At 39.6% G+C, this 19473-nt stretch overlaps 1 protein-coding gene across 1 annotated transcript; it reads right to left on the bottom strand.

Annotated features, from left to right (window-relative positions):
* Positions 1–1619: 1619 nt before the first annotated feature.
* Positions 1620–18626, bottom strand: rab11a (RAB11a, member RAS oncogene family). The gene is made up of 5 exons (XM_060853251.1): positions 18538–18626; positions 7222–7417; positions 6603–6796; positions 5264–5344; positions 1620–3527 (listed from the first exon to the last, which is right to left on the bottom strand). The coding sequence occupies exons 1-5, from the start codon at positions 18575–18577 to the stop codon at positions 3388–3390; spliced, it is 651 nt and encodes a 216-aa protein (XP_060709234.1). The 5' UTR covers positions 18578–18626; the 3' UTR covers positions 1620–3387.
* Positions 18627–19473: the final 847 nt, after the last annotated feature.

Raw genomic sequence — 19473 nt, 5'->3', positions numbered from 1 at the left:
TAAATCCTTATTATACAAAGAATAGCAGACTAAGTTCAATAAGAAGTTGAAATTAAGCGTGAGACTTACAGTTAAAACATTTTAATTTGGTAATACAGCACTTGTCTATTGCTGAGAGAAAAAAAAATAGATTTTGTTGAAATGGTCAGCTTGCACTCATCTGGACAATTTAAGTATTTCAATGTAAAAAGGGGAATAACATGTTTATATTAGGTGGCAAATTTACTCTTAATTGATAAAAAGGTTCCACAAACAGAGGCTGGTTGGATATTTACAACAAGCAACTTGAATGCCATAAAGACCCAACCTTTTTGGGTCATGCCTAGCATCACACCAGCAATCATCATAGCATGACTCAATAGTGAAAACTGGCAGATTGCCTTACTGGCTTGATTGCAGCATCCTCTTCGCTGTGTGTCATTACTGCATAGTAGCAGTGTGAAACAGCCAGCTTCATCTGTCACTCAAATCTTCCAGAGTAACCGCAGACAATATTAAAGGGCCTTAGGCCTGTTTAAGTTTGTGCAGCATTCATTAAGAAATCTGATATGGATAGTTATCATGCAGGATTGCTTTGATGTGCTATTTCATTAAGATTGCAAAGTAAGCAAATGGCTTCAGCCCTTTTTGTGAGGTCAAAATTAAAGATCAATCTTTAGTAAGTGGAACTATGCAAACTATGTACATACTGAGCAGTAAAACAAGTAGGTTATAGTGAACAGTATTAGGAAACCCAAGGCAGACTTCCCAGCTAGAATTCTCAGGGAGCTCATCTAGCAGCTCCATTTAGAGGTGAACTAGCTTAGAATAAAACCCATTTTAAAAAAAAGAGATCCTTATTTTTATTTAATGTTTCATTTCACAGTAGTGTTTATTGAGTATGTATCCAAAACATAGGTGAGATATTCCTCAAGGTATACTTCTCATGAAACTGAAAAGAACTGAGCTTAGAGGAATCCTATGACAGCATCAATCAATTTTGACATACTTAAACGCATTGTTAAAAACAGGTCAACTCCTCAAGTTTGTCTTTTTTCAACCAATAATTGACAAATTAACTTTGCATATACAATATTACCATATTTCCATTTGATAAGTTTTATTTTGTACTGACTTACCTCCCAATAGAATGTTTGCTTTACTATTTCCCTTTCAGGCTAAGGACATGGTCAAAGTTATCAATTAGAGGAAGAAAAAAAAAGGGTATTCACACGAAGTTAAAAATCCAGGCACTAATACAGAGGGTGATTTGCAAGTTACAACTGAATAGAAAAAATCAGATGCAGGGATAACAGCAAATATCAAAGGGCCAAAGGAACAGGAGGAATACATAGTCATTCAGCTTTTATAAAATTGGCAAATGGAATAAAGAAAATTAATGTTAGATCAAGTTGGTGGCTATTACAATACAGGAATTCTGCAAGATAGTCATTCAATAGCTTCATTTATTAAAAAAAGTGGCAGCATCCTAGTGGAACATGTTAATTGTAAGAATGATTTCACTGTTATGAATGTACAAATCTTGTTACAACTTTAATAGTAACTTTAATGTAATTGGCACAGAATCTGGCTGTTTATGACACAGCAAACACCAAAAGCAAAATCAGTCAATACAAAAATCAATTTGTAACCTTTGGTTTATTTGCCACTAGACATTTCTGCAAAGTCACAATATTATGTCAAGACAAGTTATTGAATACATGCACTGTTGATGGGATCTAGAAGTGACCAGATGAATATTGATTTCTGCAAGTTAATATTCGTTACTTTTAAGCATGAAAGAGAGAAAGTGTTTATTAAAAATACAAAAACTTTTGACTGTATATGGTCTGTGGCAAGAATAGTCAGTGAGCCAAATCACTTTAAACAGCAAATACACTTCAAGTAAACACTGATCTAATCATGGGGTTGAAATGGTTTATGCTTAAATGAATGGCTAACAAGGTAGACAGCTTAGTCCATTCTAGTTGGATCCTCTGGAAAGTGGAGGATCATGCAACAAAAGTTGTACAACTTCCTGATGTTTCCACCTTTCATTGTTATCAATGGTACCCAATTTTAAAACAATATAGTTAGAATTATCACAGAAGCACTACTATGCTTCAGAAATGAGTTAGAATTATTTGAAAACTCAATATGGGGAACTTTTAACTTAAACCAACATTACAAGCTTTGTTTTTGTTCAAGGCAGAACCAGTAATTTTGATGCTCAGATGGTTTTAAAAATGGGGTTAAAAAAACTTCAACTTGAAAGGTGTGTGTTCATTATAATTAAAGTGTGAAACAAATTTATGAGTTTGATTGCTTTTAACATTGAGTTGGGGGCCAGAACTAAAAGCGTTAAACCAGCTACTTCATAATATTTCACTTCAATCAAAATGTAATGCTGTAGATGGAACAGGTTTTTCTAGTGGTAGCTCCATAAATGACAGTGGACACTGGCCTCCAGTAACACCTTTTAGAATTGATTTTAGTATGTTTACTGTCATTTTGTGTGAAATAATAAATGTTACTTTCACAATTTGCCTTTTTACTTGTGATAACTTTTTGACTGTGCTAGAGGTGGTTCATATAGTCTCCTCTTGTTGCAGAGTGTCCAATCTACCAATCAAATCAACTAAAGATTAGTAGTGTCAGCACTAATGATTCAGCACTTAGTCCCATGGGATCATCTGCTTTTCATTTAGTAGGTAGCTGGCCCGGTGGAGGAGTATCTCCAATCAGTTGATACTTCATTTTGCAATATCTCTGGTGAGAGCTTCCCTTCAGTGTTCAAAAAGATACCCTTCTCTTGTAGAACCTATTTACAGAGGGAGACTACCATTCTGATCTGGATTCCAGTTAAATGGTTTAGGTCTAACACAGCACCTTGTATTGAAGTAATCAGAGCCAATTCCCTTCCATTTCATTTTAATTAAGATTCAAGTTCACAATATAATTTTAAACCATAACATAAAAAGAGATTATAGTACATGCATAAAATACAATTTACAAAAAAAAAGTTCAGGAAAAATGATAAAGAGGCAAGTTAGTGATGGGTTGACTTAAGAAATGCCATCTGTGTTGTTCACACTTCATGAGCATTCCTGATTCAAATAAGCATTTCCATCTCAAAAGCACCTACCACAAAAGGCTTGTGTTGTATCCCTTCTGTTCTTTTACATGATAACTTAATTTGCAAAATGGCTTTAAAACCATATTACCTGCAAAATTATATAAAAATGCACCACAGCTGACATTACTTAAACATGGAATTTATAAAGACAGTTACATGTTTATGATAATTGCCACATTTAATCAGCAAATTGAATGACAATGAAAAACCATAAGCATTACACAGGTACAACGTAGATGGAGGCTCAGGGAATGGACAGCAATTTGCTTATCTCAGATGTTTTGACAGCACTGCATCTTTGGTTTACTCTCAGTAGTTGGAGGCATGTGAATAGGGACCACATTGTTACTTGGTGACATGTCATTTTCACGTCTGTCTGACATTTGCTTCTGTGACACAATACGATAAATTTCTGAAGGGGAAAGAACAACATTAACACAATCTTTCATAAAGATATTTATGAGTTCAGATCTTAATTCAGTGTTGTTGAAAAATTTGCAGAGGCATACTCTTGCAGAGTAGTTGGAGAAGGTGCTGCTGAGTGACCACGTGCCAGTTGTGTATACACACATATCCAATGACCTCTAAATTAGCTAGTAAAAAAAAAACATCTTCACAAAAACCGTAAACAGGTTGGCCTTCACTTAAGGAACAAGAACAAAAAAAAAATTATAAACCAAGGCTTGATAGCAACAATGTCAAATAGACAAGTAGGGGACAGGAAGAGCACAGCAAGCCAGACAGCATCAGGTGTAGAAGTCTGATGTTTCTGGTATAACTCTTCTTCAGGAATGGAGGTGGGGGTATGAGAAGCTGCAGATAAAGAGGTTGAGGGGGCAGAATGGTGAGGTGGTGGTAAGAATGATGTCAGTCACAGAACAGATAAGTTTGCAGTTTCATACGGTAAGACAGAGTCCACACTGATCCAAGCAATTACTATTAGAAAAACAGCAAAAAAAAAATGTTTGTACTTATCATCCACACTGACTCACATTTCAATGTTATTTCTTTGAAACATGACCGTGTTAGCCTGACCTCGTTAGCCACTCAAGCAACTTAAAACACAATTGCCATCAATGAATTAATTGGTAGGAAATTACAGAAGCAGGGCATCTCACAGCATGACTAGGAAAACAGGCTTCATCTTCTATCCCACTTTATATTTTAATCAAAATATAAAGTGAAGAACAGTGGAGCCAGGGCTCCTGGAACATAATGTCTTTCAAAAGAAAGAAAATAAAATGAAGACCACAAAACAAAAAGGAATGTGAATTGTTTCTTTCCATCTATGGAATTGATTAAAGTATAAAATTAAACCATTTTAAAAAGTTTCCAACAATTCTTAACCAAAAAAAGGTACAAGATACTTTTAGACAAGGAATTAATTAGCAATTATCACTATTAAGGCTACAGTTATTGACCAAATGCAGTGATAAGGGCTCATTGCTGACAGAGTGGATATGATCGTGGGATCTACTGGTTTCCTTATGAAGGAACTGGAAGTGACAGAAAACTTCACTTAAGACAGTTTCATTCTACATTAACAAGCAACATTAAAAAAACAATATTTAAATCACTAAGCTTGTTATGATACAAAAATTGTTATATTAAAATACTCAAAAGGTAGTATACTGTTTAACCACTAAAATCAATTGTTCCATTACAGACAGCATTTCAAAAAACACACTTTCGCCAAAGGCAATTCAGCAAGTCATTCTCACATGCTGCTTCTCTCCAGTCCAGTAGAAATAAAAACAAATTGGTCTCTTTTGATTTTAAAAAGGAAGCTGAAGACTTCACAAACAGCAGTGCTCCAGCAAAACCCTATTCAACTGAAAGACTACAAGACTTTTAGTTTCCCCAAGTCTGACCCCCCACCTCTGGATTCTTTTGTCTTACTTTTTTATATATTTAAAAAAAGTAAGGGAGAACTCAAAGCTGTGAATCAACTACCTGTCTGCAGGAGACATTTCAGGACCACTGACAACACTTCTCTCCAACAGAAACAGGACACAATGTATCTTTTAAAAGGCACAGTACCATCACAACTACAATTCCCCAAATGTAGTTAAGTATTTGCCCCCACCCCCAAAAACAAACTAGTCTTAATCCCAAAAAAAAACCAACATTTGAAGCAGATTGACGTACCTGTGAGGATGGTCTGGAATGCAGTCTCTACATTGGTAGAGTCTAAAGCGGAGGTTTCAATAAAGGATAAGCCATTTTTTTCTGAAAACAAAAAAAAAACTTTGATCAGCTTTTTTTAAAAAAAAAGTCAGTCCATAGAAGTGGCAGTTCTCGTGTTTCCCAGAATTAAGTATTTTCTAAATCATCCGGCTCAGATGTTGTTATACATTTCTGGAACAGGCAGCACCTGAACCCAAGTCTCCTGGCTCAGAAGTATGGACACTACATCTGCACAAGTCCCTTTTCCCCAGATTATGGATCATCCAACAGTAGGTCAGATCACTTGCTGCCTATTAGTGATGAAATGCTGGAGATTAAGATTAAAAACCAATGGGGACAACAATCCCATAGCCTACCTTTAACTGAGGTGAATGTGTCAGAGTCGAGAAAGCTGCATTTAGAAGGGGTAGAAAGTAAAAACGGCTGAATTATCAATTTCTTACCCAAAAATCTTTCAGAAGTGCAGCTTCCTCGCCCTTTTCTACAATGGGAAAAGGCAAGTCTATGTAAACTGCCATTTGAAAATTGCAACCACTTTCTAGTGGAGGCACTGTTAAAATGTAATGAATCTCTAATACTCCCAACCAAGCTGCCATCTTAGTTTCAAAGTTGAAACAGTTTACACAAATAAAAGGATAGCATTAGATGGAACACAATCACTGATCCTCAGAGCAGATTCAAATTTTCCCACCTTCTAACCTGCCACAATCCTTTTGAGCATCTTGGTATTGTTTTTACCCATACTAGAAGCAATGACTGCAGATGCTGGAAACCAGATTCTGGATTAGAGTGGTGCTGGAAAAGCACATGAGTTCAGGCAGCATCCAAGGAGCAGGAAAATTGATGTTTCGGGCAAAAGCCCTTCACATCAGGAATACAGACAAAGATAAATAATACATGCTTCCAGTATGTACAACCATATGCTGTGGTCAATAGGCTGATCCATTTCAGCCCTAGAATGAATCAGGAAAAGTGGACATGGTGCAGTACATGACCGTTCAAGTCAGAGATCCAGATAATGCTTAAAAACAAAGCAGGTTATCACCAGTACAGCATTGAGAAGATGATGATAGAAATGGAAATTACTTGTGAATCCTTAAAGAGCAACAGTTCCGACAGAGCCCTCTGTATGCTTTTCCAGCTCAAATTGGTTTTTAAAAACTTGAATACTAAATATGTACAGAATTAAGTATTGTTACGAGTTGAGGATCATCCATGACTGACATCTTTTTCATTCTGGCTAATTTATAAACTGAGGCATTAAACCAGAATAGCTCTAAGATTGATCTGGAACACATACCTGCAAAGGCTTTAGCCTCATCTGTAGGCACAGCTCGGAGATGACGGAGATCACTCTTGTTCCCTACAAGCATGATGACGATGTTATTGTCCGCATGATCTCTCAGCTCCTTCAACCACCTTTCCACGTTCTCATAGGTAAGGTGTTTGGCAATATCGTAAACCAACAGAGCACCAACTGCCCCTCGATAATATCTAAATCACAAAAAAACTCATTCACAACTAATTAGAGACTAATTAAATAATTTAAATACTCGCCACTTTAATTAATGTACATATTTGTACCTATATCATAACAGGGCTGACATGAGCCTAACCAGTTTTTTTGGCACAGGTTCTCCCAGGATGGCCTTACAGTTTATGGAATTTCCGATGCGAGAAACTAAAACTGAGTTAAACTATCACACCAGCTCAAATAAACAGACAAACAAACTGCAAGCAAAGATAAGCTGCTGTTCCCTCATGAGGCAAGATCCATTGCACTGCCCCAACATGCAGCACTGACTCAGGATCCCACCATTACCTTTAGTGTCCCCACCCGTGTAATGCGGAATTGGACCGAGCAAGAAATCAAAAAAGAAAAAATGCTCAAAGACAACTTCTTGTTCCAGAAAACTCACGCAGAGGTGATAGCTCGGTATCGCTCCTGCCCGGCTGTGTCCCAGATTTGTGCTTTAATAGTCTTCCCATCCACCTGGATACTTCTCGTTGCAAATTCCACTCCAATTGTGCTCTTACTTTCCAGGTTGAACTCATTGCGTGTGAAGCGCGATAGGAGATTACTTTTTCCAACACCTGAATCACCAATCAGCACCACTAAAGAGAAAAAGGGAGTCTAAGCTGAGGAGCTAGATTACAGAAGTCATTAAGAGTGTGGGAGTTTTCAGTGTAAGGTTGCATAGAACAAAAAAAAAGGTACCAGCACTGGATGAGGAGAAACATAACATGTAGGTCCACAAACAAGACAATGCGATTTGATCACAATCTAGTTGCCATTTCAGTGGCACTTTGTCTCTACTCCATAATCTATGATGCTCTTGCCTATCAAAAAGGCAACTCGCTTGGATAAATTTAAAGACAGTACCTTTGTGAAAGAAAGTTCTATATGCCAAAAAACCAGAGAAAACTTAAAAAAGGTAGACTTCAATCTGAAACTATGACTTTGATGGTCTATAATATTTGGGAACATCCAAGTATTCACCCTATTAAGTCCCACCATGAATTAACTGGTTTGAGTAAGATCTCATTCTGAGCTCCAATGGACATGGACGTAACTGGTTTACACCTTCCTTCATAACAAGCCTGGCATCCCAGAATGAGCCACGTGCAACTTTTCTGAAGTGCTCCCAAAGTAGTTATATCCTTTGGAGACAGTGGTACAGTGCTCCAGATATGGTCACACCTACGTCCTGTGCAGCAGCAGTAAAATATCCTTACTTTTACATTGTAGTCCTCTTGTAGTAAACTCCAACATTCCATTTCAGTTACTTACCACTTAGGAGGACAGAAAAGAATTCATTGCTAAATACAACTCAAAATCAGACAGCAAGCACGCATGCAAAACAAACAGACAAAGCACATGCGCAAAAAAGAGGGAGGGAGAGAGCCTTCATTTCTGGGAAAAACTTCCCAACTGGGATCAGCATCAGGAGGACAGAGATAAGCAACAGTTGACTCCAATTATTGAAGATCAAATGTTGGTGCACTCCCAGTAGACCACAGGATCACAACCCTGATCAATGTCTCTATTGACTGAGTAGAAAGTAAAGATCATTTTGGGCCATACAGTTGTGTATAAAAAATTACATTTGTATAAATCACTTCAAAACCAAATTGCATAAACAGTTAACAGCCAGTTCAATAGTTAGAGAAAATGTAGGCTCAAATTATAATCTCCATGGAAAAAATATATGGTGATTTAATAATGGAGATAATGGCTTTAAAATGGATTAGAAAAATTAGGAACATTTCAGAAATTTCCATCAAATAGTTGCCTTAAGATCCATCCAGGAGGGGTAAGCGAAACCTTGACTTAACTACAGTTACATGCAAAGGTCAAAGTGTTAGGTTCTTTTCCTGAAGTTCCACACACAAGATGCAATTTGCACACACCAATTCTGCAAACAGTTAAAGTTTGCAAAAGCATGTACAAGCTAGGTGACCCCCTTCACAGGAAGATGGAGTCAAAGAGGCATTGAACAAAGAAAACACAGACTCCCTTTATACAGGTCAGTTGGCCAGGCTTACAGATATTCTGATGACTTCCCCATAGCCACATGCCACACAAGACAACCCCCAGTCACATGTTACCCCAGGTACAATGGTCAGATGAGATCATTCTCACATAGAAAGTGAGAATGCCCTAGTCCTGGGGAATTGTTATGCAAACAATTCTGTCTCCGTGATTCCACAAGACAATGCAGGTGTGACATACCTAGCTTCAGCAGATCGCTAGAAAAGCATTTCTAATGGAAGGGACTGAATGATATTGTGGTTCTGTTCACCGAGCTGGGAGTTTGTGTTGCAGACGTTTTGTCCCCTGTCTCGGTGACAACCTCAGTGCTTGGGAGCCTCCTGTGAAGCACTTCTGTGATGTTTCCTCCAGCATTCAGGTGATTTGTATCTGCCACTTCCGGTTGTCAGTTCCAGCTGTCCGGTGCAGTAGCCGGTATATTGGGTCCAGGTCGATGTGCTTGTTGATTAAATCTGTGGATGAGTGCCATGCCTCTAGGAATTCCCTGGCTGTTCTCAGTTTGGCTTGTCCTATAATAGTGGTGTTGTCCCAGTTGAATTCATGTTGTTTGTCAACTGTGTGTGAGGCTACTAAGGACAGCTGGTCGTGTCGTTTCGTGGCTAGTTGGTGATCATGGATGCGGATAGTTAGCCATCTTCTTGTTTGTCCTATGTAGTGTTTTGTGCAGTCCTTGCATGGGATTTTATATACTACGTTGGTTTTGCTCAAGCTGGGTATCAGGTCCTTTGTCCTGGCGAGTTGTCGTCTGAGAGTGGCTGTTGGTTTGTGTGTAGTTATCAGTCCTAATGGTCGTAGTAGTCTGGCTGTCAGTTCAGAAATGTTTGATGTATGGTAAAGTGGCTAGTCCTTTGGGTTGTGACATGTCCTCATTCCATTGTCTTTCCCTTAGGCATCTGTTGATGAAATTGCGGGGGTATCCATTTTTGGTGAATACATTGTAGAGGTGTTCTTCCTGTTTTTGCAGTTCTGGTGTACTGCAGTGTGTTGTGGCCCTTTTGAACAGTATACCGGCCACTGCAGCGGACAGCTGAAACTGACAACCAGAAGCGGCAGATACAAATCACTATAAATGCCAGAGGAAACATTACAGAAGTGCTTCACAGGAGGCTCCTAAGCACTGAGGATGTCACCTAGACAGGGGACTAAACGTTTGCAACACCAACTCCCAGCTCGAACAGAACCACAACAACAAGCACTCGAGCTACAAATCTTCTCCCAAACTTTGGGAATGAATCATAGTTTAGTTTGATAATAGTAGGGGAGTAGCAACAAATGGCTGTCTAAATGGAGTGGGAGGGTCATCTGCATTCCTGCATGACAGTCATCCCCACCCACTGCCAGTATGTGGACTCAGTGCAGTTTAAATATTACATTAATGCCCAGAGATTTTCCCATTTAATCTCAACATCACAAGACAATCACTGTTGAGTTCTCTGCCATAAATAACCCCCTACATTTTAAATCTCACAGTAACAGGAGTCAGCTCAACACTGATATTTTCTCTAGCTCCGTCAACAGGTCTATGGCCATAAAAGGAGATCAAAGAGTACACAGACAAGAGCAAATCAGTCCTTAAGCAGAAAGGTGTAATTGACCCAAATTTCGAACTTCATTTTGACCATAACTAGCTAAAGACATTTTAAAGCAAATCTTTATTCTTGTTTGGGAAAGAATGGTGGGTAAGTGAGATTACAGTTGACAGCTGTGGACTCAGCTGACTGCTCTGACACAGTGATGGGAATCAGAAGATCACAGGAAAAGGAAAGCACCAGAGTGCTAAGAACAGTTAAAACATCCCATGGAGGAGAATTCTGAATTCAGTCACATTGGCTCAATGTGAACAGGAATCACAGTATTTAATAAGTACAGAACACTATTGCAATTACTCTTTATCTGAGCAAACATTCCTCAATGTTTGACTCAAAACCACAACTTGGTGAATCAAGTGTAAATCTGATCCTTGATAAGGAGGTAGCACAAGGGTTGAGCAGATACTGGTATGATATGGGCAGGGGGCGCATGCATTTCCTTCATTCAGTAAGGAATTTGTCCCACATTAAATGGTTTTTACTGCATTCAAAAAAAAAAGTTTAACTCAGGGGCTACAAGAGTCAGATTTTCCAAATCCACAGTTTCTATTAACTAGAATAAGCAGGTAGAACAAAGCATGAAAAGAGTAGGCCATTTGATCCCTCAAGCTTGCTCTGCCATTCAACAATGAAGAGAAGGTGCCAGTGTTGGACTGGAATGGACAAAGTCAAAAATCACTGACACCAGGTTATAGTCCAACAGGTTTACTTGAAACCTCAAATTTTTCACAGCCCCCCACTCCTTGCCGAGGAAAGAACAAGGACTCCAAAACCCATTATCATTTTTGACATTCAACAACATTACAGTTGTTTGCTCCAGTTCTCAATTCCTTTGTGCTAGCTCCTCAACCTTCAACTCCCTGATATTTCTGAAAACCACCTACCTTCTTAAATACTATGATCTAGTCTCCACAACTTCCTAGGTTACAGAAGTCCAAACAGATATTACTCTCTGCCAGGGACAGTAGGCCTTTCATCAGCCTCCAGTGCTAGTATATCCTTTATATACAGGGACAAAAACAAACCAAGTGGTCCAGTTGCGGCCTCACCAAATGGGTCTATTTTTAAACTCCAATCTCTTATCAATAAAAGGCCAAACCTGATTTTCTGCCTTAATTATTTGTTGCACCTGCACGCAAACCTTACATTGCAAGCACATGAAGATCCAGATCCCTCTGTACTGCACACAGTTTTGTTCCATTTAACTAGTCTACCTTTTGACTCTTCCTCCTGGACATGATGTCTCACTTTCCTATATTTGTTATGGAGTAAGCCAGACCACTCAGAACATTAAGCAGGCAGCTCAGTGAAATAAATTGCAAAGTTATGGTCTAAGTATACAGTGAACATTATCCGGATTAAGTTAGCGAGGTTGACTAGTAGAGTTTAAAAACAGAAAAAACATCCCTACAGAACTCAGTCTATCCAACTAGACTTATGCTGTTCTGAACATACACAACAGATGAAAAGGATTTTGAGGCCATAGAGGAATTTGTAGACAAGGGTTCTAGTTTAAATTGTAGCCACTGGGATTTGGGAAGCCAATGTAGGTTAGTGAATATGTGGCTATACTTCTAAAGTGGTTTGTTAACTGTGCGGCAATGGAAAAATGCCCACAGCAGATATAAATGATTGCAAGATCAGTAACTGGGAACAACTAACTTGACGTGACACATGGCCAAGTTTCTGGGCTGCAAACCAGTCACACTTTCAAATGACCAGGTCCAACTCAAATGAGAATTATTCCTTGCAACAAATGCTATTATAAAGCCTTTGGGACGGGTTACAGTTAAGCAAAACAAACTCACTTCAGTCATTACAAGTCAATTTGTTTTTGGGATGGGGGGGTGCAGTGGACGTCACTATTTTGCAGCTCCACTGCACTCAACATGGGAAAATGGCAGGAGTAAAGATTACAGTGATGACATCAGGAATTTTAGCAAGTACAAAGACAGAGGGAGGTCTGTTTCTGGGTCACCCTTGTGTATAGAACTGAAAAAAATCAGCACCTGTAAAAACCCAGGCAAATCAGTTGGTCAGTGACAGGAAAACATGTGCCAGGGCAGGGACAGGACTCCAGAAAAAGGAAGACAGAAAAGGAACAACTGGTTTGCAAAATAAAGTTCATTTGCCCCTCTGCCATTAAGATGCTAGAACCAATTACCAAGCACTTCCAACAATTAAAAAACAGCTGCTTCAACAGCCTGGACTCTGTTTTTAAGAAGCTATTCAACTCAGGAAGTACTTAATCAAAGTATTTTGCCTGAAGTTTAAAACCCAAGAAACTTTCAGTTTACACATTTCACGTGATATCCCACGTAATCCTTTGTGCAGAGTAATAGTTTAAAGATTAAAAACAATTTCTACCAATAGGAGTTGGTGTTACAGGGTGCAGTGAACCACATTATACAATGAGTGCCTGTCAACAGGGCAGGAACAAGTGGAGAAAGATTAGGCTGTAACAATCTAATCTCAGTTTCAGTAATGCATTACCTCATTGTTCTTACTTGAGAAGTGCGCATATGACAGAACCCATTACCCTGCAGAAACTGGGACTGCAGCCAAACCCCAGAAAACATTGCCTTACTTTAAATTAGGGAGAAGATGCAAACTTTCCTTATCCATTTTGCACTTGCAGCCCATTCCTCTGGCTGGAGCAGACTTTCAGATCCTGAAATTGAAGCACCATTTCTGTCTCAATTGGCAAAGTCTGTAACTGTGACTGCACAGCTAGAGTCAGAATTTGTGATTCCATGTATCACTCTACAATTTAATGATCTACATTGAAATGGTCCTAGAATTGGAGATACTGCAGATGCCAGAAGTCAATTAATAAAATGTGGAGCTAGAAAAACACAGGTTAGACAGCATTGGAAGAGCAGGAAAGTTGACGTTTCAGGTCAGGACCCTTCTGGGATGCTAGTAGTAGGATGCAGCAAGACTTTTTTTTCGCATTAACAGATATGGAGATCCCAGACAACCAGGAATCCCTAAACTCAGTAAGTTGAACATTTGCAGTTTGTCATTGTCCTGATCAGCCTGGAATTTTATAAATCAATAGATTCTGCAGCTTTTGAATAGCCAGACATCCAGGTTCATATTTTTTAGATTAGATTACTTAGTGTGGAAACAGGCCCTTCGGCCCAACAAGTCCACACTGACCTGCCGAAGCGTAATACGCCCAGACCCATTCCCCTACATTTACCCCTTCACCCTAACACTATGGGCAATTTAGCATGGCCAATTCACCTAACCTGCACATTTTTGGATTGTGGGAGGAAATCAGAGCACCCAGAGGAAACCCATGCAGACACTGTGCAAACTCCACACAGACAGACATTCTCAGTCACCTGAGGCAGGAATTGAACCCGGGTCTCTGGTGCTGTGAGGCAACATTGCTAACTACTGTGCCACCTTTTTTAAAATAATTTCTGCAGTAGCCGCACACTTGTATATCCCATTTCCTGTTTTTTTTTAATATTTGGAGGTGGTGGTGGTGATGCCCTACTGGACTATTAATCCAGAGACCCCAGTAATGTTCTGGGGATCTGGGTTCATATCCTGTCATAGTAGATGGTGGAATTGGACTTCAACAAAATATCTAGAATTGGGAGTCTAAAGGATTATGAGTCCATTGATAATTGTTGGAAAAATTCATCGAGTTCAGAAATGGCCTTGAGAGAAGGAAAACTGCCATCTTACCTGGTCTGTGACTCCAGTCCTGTAATGTGGAGAGCTCTGCTGCCCTGGCCAACACCACCCACATCCCTTGTGGAATTAAATAAAGTGATAGCCCTGAGCACTAATTCCAAGTCCATCACACCTTTTTCCTTTAATTGAAAAAAATTCTCCAATGGTACAGGAGGATTCTGCACAAGTCATTCATTGAACTCAGTATGCAACAAGCCAGATGCCTGGGACTAGGTCACAAGGTGGAGGATAAACCTGATTAGGGAATACTGTTTTCCCCCGCCCCCCCCCCCCCCCAGCTCCATTGTCAGTCTTTGACCACCCATCTAATTCCTAATGCCAGGTCACTTGACCTGTTCAAAAGAGCAACACACCCAACTACATCCTGTTGTTACTCCAGAGTAACATATCAGAAGTTTGAGCAATCCACTTTCCTTGAGGACAAAGGGAAAGAGGATTGTTGGATGAGGAAAAAAAAAGGGAAGAATCCCAAATACTGAAAAGGTTTTAATTCATTATTCAACTGCTGTTGAAACACCAACCACAAAAAATATGGGGCCAGTTTAAAGCAGTAACTGATTAAAAGAACACTCAGATCCGACTGCATCAAACTAGTCAACTGCTCCACAGCATAAACTTTATTGTGGGGCAATTTTATAAAGAAAATTCAGGGAATGTGAATTTAACTTGCTGAACCAGCATTTATTACCATTCAGAAGGTGGTGAGCTGATTTCTTGAACTCCTGTAGTCCATGTGCTATTGGCTAACATACAATGCCATTTGTGGGGGCAAAGAAAAGGGAGTGTTCCAGGATTTTGATCCATCACTGAAGGAGTAGTGATCTATTTCCAAGTTAGGATAGTTAGTGGTTTGGAGGGGAACTTGCAAGTGGTAGTGGTCCCATGCATCTGCTGCCCTTCTAGATAGAAATGGGCATGGGTTTGAAAACATGTAGAGGATCTTAGATGAATTCCTGCTGTGCATTTTGTAGATGGCACACACTGCTGCTACTGAGTGTGTTGGTGGTGGAGTGCATGAATATTTGTAAATACAGGAAATAATCAAGGTTGCTTTCTCTTGGATGTTAAGTTTGATTGTTGTGGGAGCTGCACTCATTAGGGAGAAAAAAATTGCACTCATCCAGGAAAGTGGAGTATTCTATCATCCTCCTGACTGCCTTGTAGATGGACAGGCTTGGGAGAGTCAGGACACGATTTATTTACTGTACAGTCTACAAGAGCAGGTAACAGGCTTCATTAATAATCCAGTTCAGTTTCCAGCCAAATGGTAATCGCAGGATTTGTTAACAGGAGAGTTCAATGATGATAAATGTTAAAGGTTGATGGTTAGATTCTCTTATTGGAAGTGATCATTACTCAGCATTTATGATACAAGTTGTTACGCACCACTTCAGGCCAAACTGGACTAGTGAGATGTTGCTTCATCTTGAGTCATCACAAATGACACTGAATATTGCACAATCAGCAAACATGTGACTTCTGACTTCATGGAAAAAGGTTGGGCGTAGGACATGACCCTTAGGAACTCCTGCAGAAATGCACCAGAACTGACCAATAATTATCTTCCTGTGTCAGTAGGATTTCAAATTTTCTGCCACTTAGATGAAAGAGAAACACCAGTTCCAACTCAGTCATCTTCCTCCAGCCAAGCCTGTGCAAAACACAGCTCATGTGGGTTTTAAACCACCTCCTTTAGATGCCCCAGTTCCATTCAAGTTGTGGAGAAGTAGAGACATAGGAGATAGTGACATAGTGCAAAGAGCACATTTCTTCCCCATATTTTTGATTTTGGACAGAAATAAGGCAAGGTGAGGGTGAAAAGGGAATTGTTCAAACTTTGTTCTGGAATATACGAGAGTAGGGATCCATCTCAAATCAGAATGCTTATCTATACGTCACCTTTATTATTCTGAAAACCACACAGTGACAAAAAAGGTCCACCACAGTTTAAAAACAAAAAACTCACATTAAAACAAAACAAAGAATAGTGACTACAATCAGCAATTGCGAAATTGTATAAAATGAGTATTTTGTTCATGGCAATGAAAATTCAAGCTGTTGTTTTCCCCAAGTTTAACCAATTCAAAATTAATAAATTCCTATTCCTGGATTACATCAAAATGGGAATCAGTATGTAGTTACTGCAGAAGGCCTAATGTCAGTTAGACGACAGACCAGTGTCAAGGAGAAAATGAGGACTGCAGATCAAAGTCAAAAAGTGTGGCACTCAAAACGTAGCAGGTCGGGCAGCATCTGAACACAAGAGTCAACGCTTTGGATATAAGCTTTCATCCTGAAGGGTTTATGCCCGAAATACTGACTCTCTTACTTAGATCCTATATGACCTGCTGTGCTTTTCCTGCACACACTGACACAGACCAGCGTCTGCAGTGCTTACAGTAACTATTCGTAAATTATGCCATTGCCTGAAAGTACAATTAGACCCAGGATGTTGTAATAGTTGCAATTTCACACTTTCCCTTCCATTACTGCATTGCCCTAGCTCTCCAAAAGCAGTGCTCTGATTATTCCTTGTGGTCCTCACTGTGGTTTAGAGGGCTGCGCTGTTACAGAGCACCTACTCAAACCCAGACAAGTATCAACACAACCAAGTTTCAGCATCTCATCTCACACAGCAGTTAGAGGATACGGGTGGGGAGTATTTTGGCAGATAACCAAAGGCTGGATAACATCGTTAGCCACACCTCTGACCTGGCAATTCAGTCGGATGATCGAACACCGGATAAAGATTCCTCTTGTAGTTGAAGACTGCTTCTTTTAAAAAAAGGTATGCATTGTTGAGAGACACACCCAGAACTGATTTGTAAATAAGAGTCCAAATAAATTCAATGCCTTTGTTATGAACAGCTTTAAAATGCAAAGCATTTCCTCTGACAATTCCTTTGTATTACAAAACCCAATATCGGATGATAAATAAAAATGGGAACACTAGAGGTTCAAATCCTGGTCTAAAATAGTTGGCTTGAACGGCAGTGAACCAGGACTCATCACTCCTGCAAAAAGTCATTTTAAATACTGGTACTGTGCCATTAAACACCATGACCAAACCATTTGAGCTTTTATTACATCTTAGTCATCATTTCCTTAAACTGGCCAAGTTAGCAGCAGTTGGGAACAGTTTCCTCCCCAATTTGTCACTGGATACAAAGTGGATACACCCAAGTATTCATTCTTTAGAAACACTACTTTCAACTTCATCCTGCTTGTGATTTTAGAAGTTTTTTTTAGAAGATTTTTTCCACATCCGGGAGATATTTTCCTGCATACCCACCCACCTAATTTATTGAGTCTCTTGCTCTCTGTGGTCTCCTCTATATTGGAGGGACAAGACTCCCACTTGCAGAATATTTCAGGAAAAGTCTTTGGGACATTCCCAATAACCCCACCACCCTGTGGCTGACCACTTCAACTCAAGGATATGCAAGTCCTGGGACTCCCCTACTGCCAAATCCAAGCCATCCTACAACTGGACAAAGAATACTTCACATTGGGACTCTTCAAATCACACGTCAATTTCACTAGTTTCCAGAACACCCACCCAGCACACCCTCTTTACCCACCCATCTTCCTTCCCACATAAATGCCCCAACTCCACACAGTCACCAGAGGCTGGAATTGAACCTGGGTCCCTGGCACTGAGGCAGTATGCTAACCACTGAGACAGTGCCACCCCAAAATGTTACTAAGGCTCAACTGAAATTCTGGAGCATATACCAGATCCTTTTATGCTGTATCTGTTACAAAAAAAGTCAGAAAACCCAAGATTAAAATAGCTTCAGAGACATCCAATACCTGCCTCACTGTTTTTACAAAACGCTCTAGTATACTATCCTACACAACCATCTTAAGTCCTCTCTTCCTTCAGTCCACTGGAGATCTAAAAAGTGCTTTTCTTCCAATTAGAAGCAATGCTATTTTCCAACTACCTACATTCAATCCACCTTAAAACACAGGTTGCCAGTTAGTGGTAGTCATGCAATTATACCTAAAAATGTTGACAGAGGCTAGAACTAAAATACAGAAAATCAACTCAATATCCACTGCTCAAAGGCCAGAATTCCTGACTACTCTGGAGTTTCTGCATCTACCAAATTTAAAGCTCATTACAACTGCCCCTAGAAATGGAAAGTCATGGTCATTTAGAGCAGAGATCCTGAAAAACCTGATCAGTTACAGGGAAAGGGAAGGGACCCCGGGAATGGGGAGGCAGGGCCGAGGTCAGGGCGGGGAATTGATCCGGGATGAGGAGGTGCCGAAGCCCCGTGAGAGGCAACATTCCCAGTCCCCCGTCCCCCGTCCCCCGTCCCCGGGGATAGTCCCGGGGGTGGGGGGAGAAGACAGAGACAGCCCCGCGGACTCACCCTTGAAGAGGTAATCATACTCATCGTCCCGGGCGCCCATCGCTCTCCGCCGAAAGTTCCACACTGACTCCCACTGCCGCTTGTTTCCGCTTCCGGTGCGGAGGTCACAATCCACCAGGAATTCTCCAAAATTATATTTCCGACCGACCGCGGAGGAAATGGTCAAGAATCAGGGAGTGAAACAATAGATTAATAATATAATAACACTGAGTTAATAAATAAAGAATAATGGGACTTAATCAATAAATAAACAGTAATGGGTTAATAAATAAGTAATAATGGGAGTTAATCAATTAATAAATAACACAGGGTTAATAGTTAATCATTTAATAAATAACCACGTGTTAATAAAGAAACAGTACTTGGAGTGCCTCAATTACAAACTGAATAACCATGTTTTTATAAATAAGTTTGTTAATAAATTCGTTATGTCAAGTAACACGTTAATTAATAAATTACAGTATTAATAGATCAGTTAATGATAACAGCCAAGTTAATTAATCGTTTACAATCTGATAATTAATTAACTGTCGAAATAAATTAGTTTAAAATAACAGTGGATTAATAAATTACTTAATAGAGGTCTATTAATAAATTTATTGATATTTAAGTTTATTAATAAATTAATGAACAATGGATAAATAAATCAGATCATAGTAACAGTGGATTAACTAATAAATTACTAAGTTTGTTAATATTATCCGGACTTCAATATTTTTGCTAAGTTATCATTTGGGGGCGTGGTCTCGCTGCGACACCGCCCATAGGGCGGGGCCTTGTCGTTTCTGATTGGACGCGGTATTCACTCATAATGGTGACGTCAGGTGATCAATAAATGTAGTTTGAGCGCTCCCTAGCGGTAGTGTCTGGGGATGGTCATCCCACTGGGACAACCTGGTGCCCAGGTTGGTGGAACTTTAGTCCTGCTTCCAGATT

This window comes from Hemiscyllium ocellatum, chromosome 39 (assembly GCF_020745735.1).
Source record: "Hemiscyllium ocellatum isolate sHemOce1 chromosome 39, sHemOce1.pat.X.cur, whole genome shotgun sequence".
In the NCBI taxonomy this organism is placed as follows: domain Eukaryota; kingdom Metazoa; phylum Chordata; class Chondrichthyes; order Orectolobiformes; family Hemiscylliidae; genus Hemiscyllium; species Hemiscyllium ocellatum.
Note: the sequence above shows the minus strand (reverse complement) of the source record. Positions and strands in the feature narration are given on the sequence as shown.

Excerpts from the sequence above, each read along its gene's own strand:
- rab11a (XM_060853251.1), bottom strand. The coding sequence starts at position 18,577 with ATGGGCGCCCGGGACGATGAGTATGATTACCTCTTCAAGG. Across the intron at positions 6,797-7,221 it reads TACCGAGCTATCACCTCTGC|ATATTATCGAGGGGCAGTTG; the intron begins GTGAGTTTTCTG and ends TTTGTGATTTAG. Across the intron at positions 5,345-6,602 it reads TGAGGCTAAAGCCTTTGCAG|AAAAAAATGGCTTATCCTTT; the intron begins GTATGTGTTCCA and ends TTTTGTTTTCAG.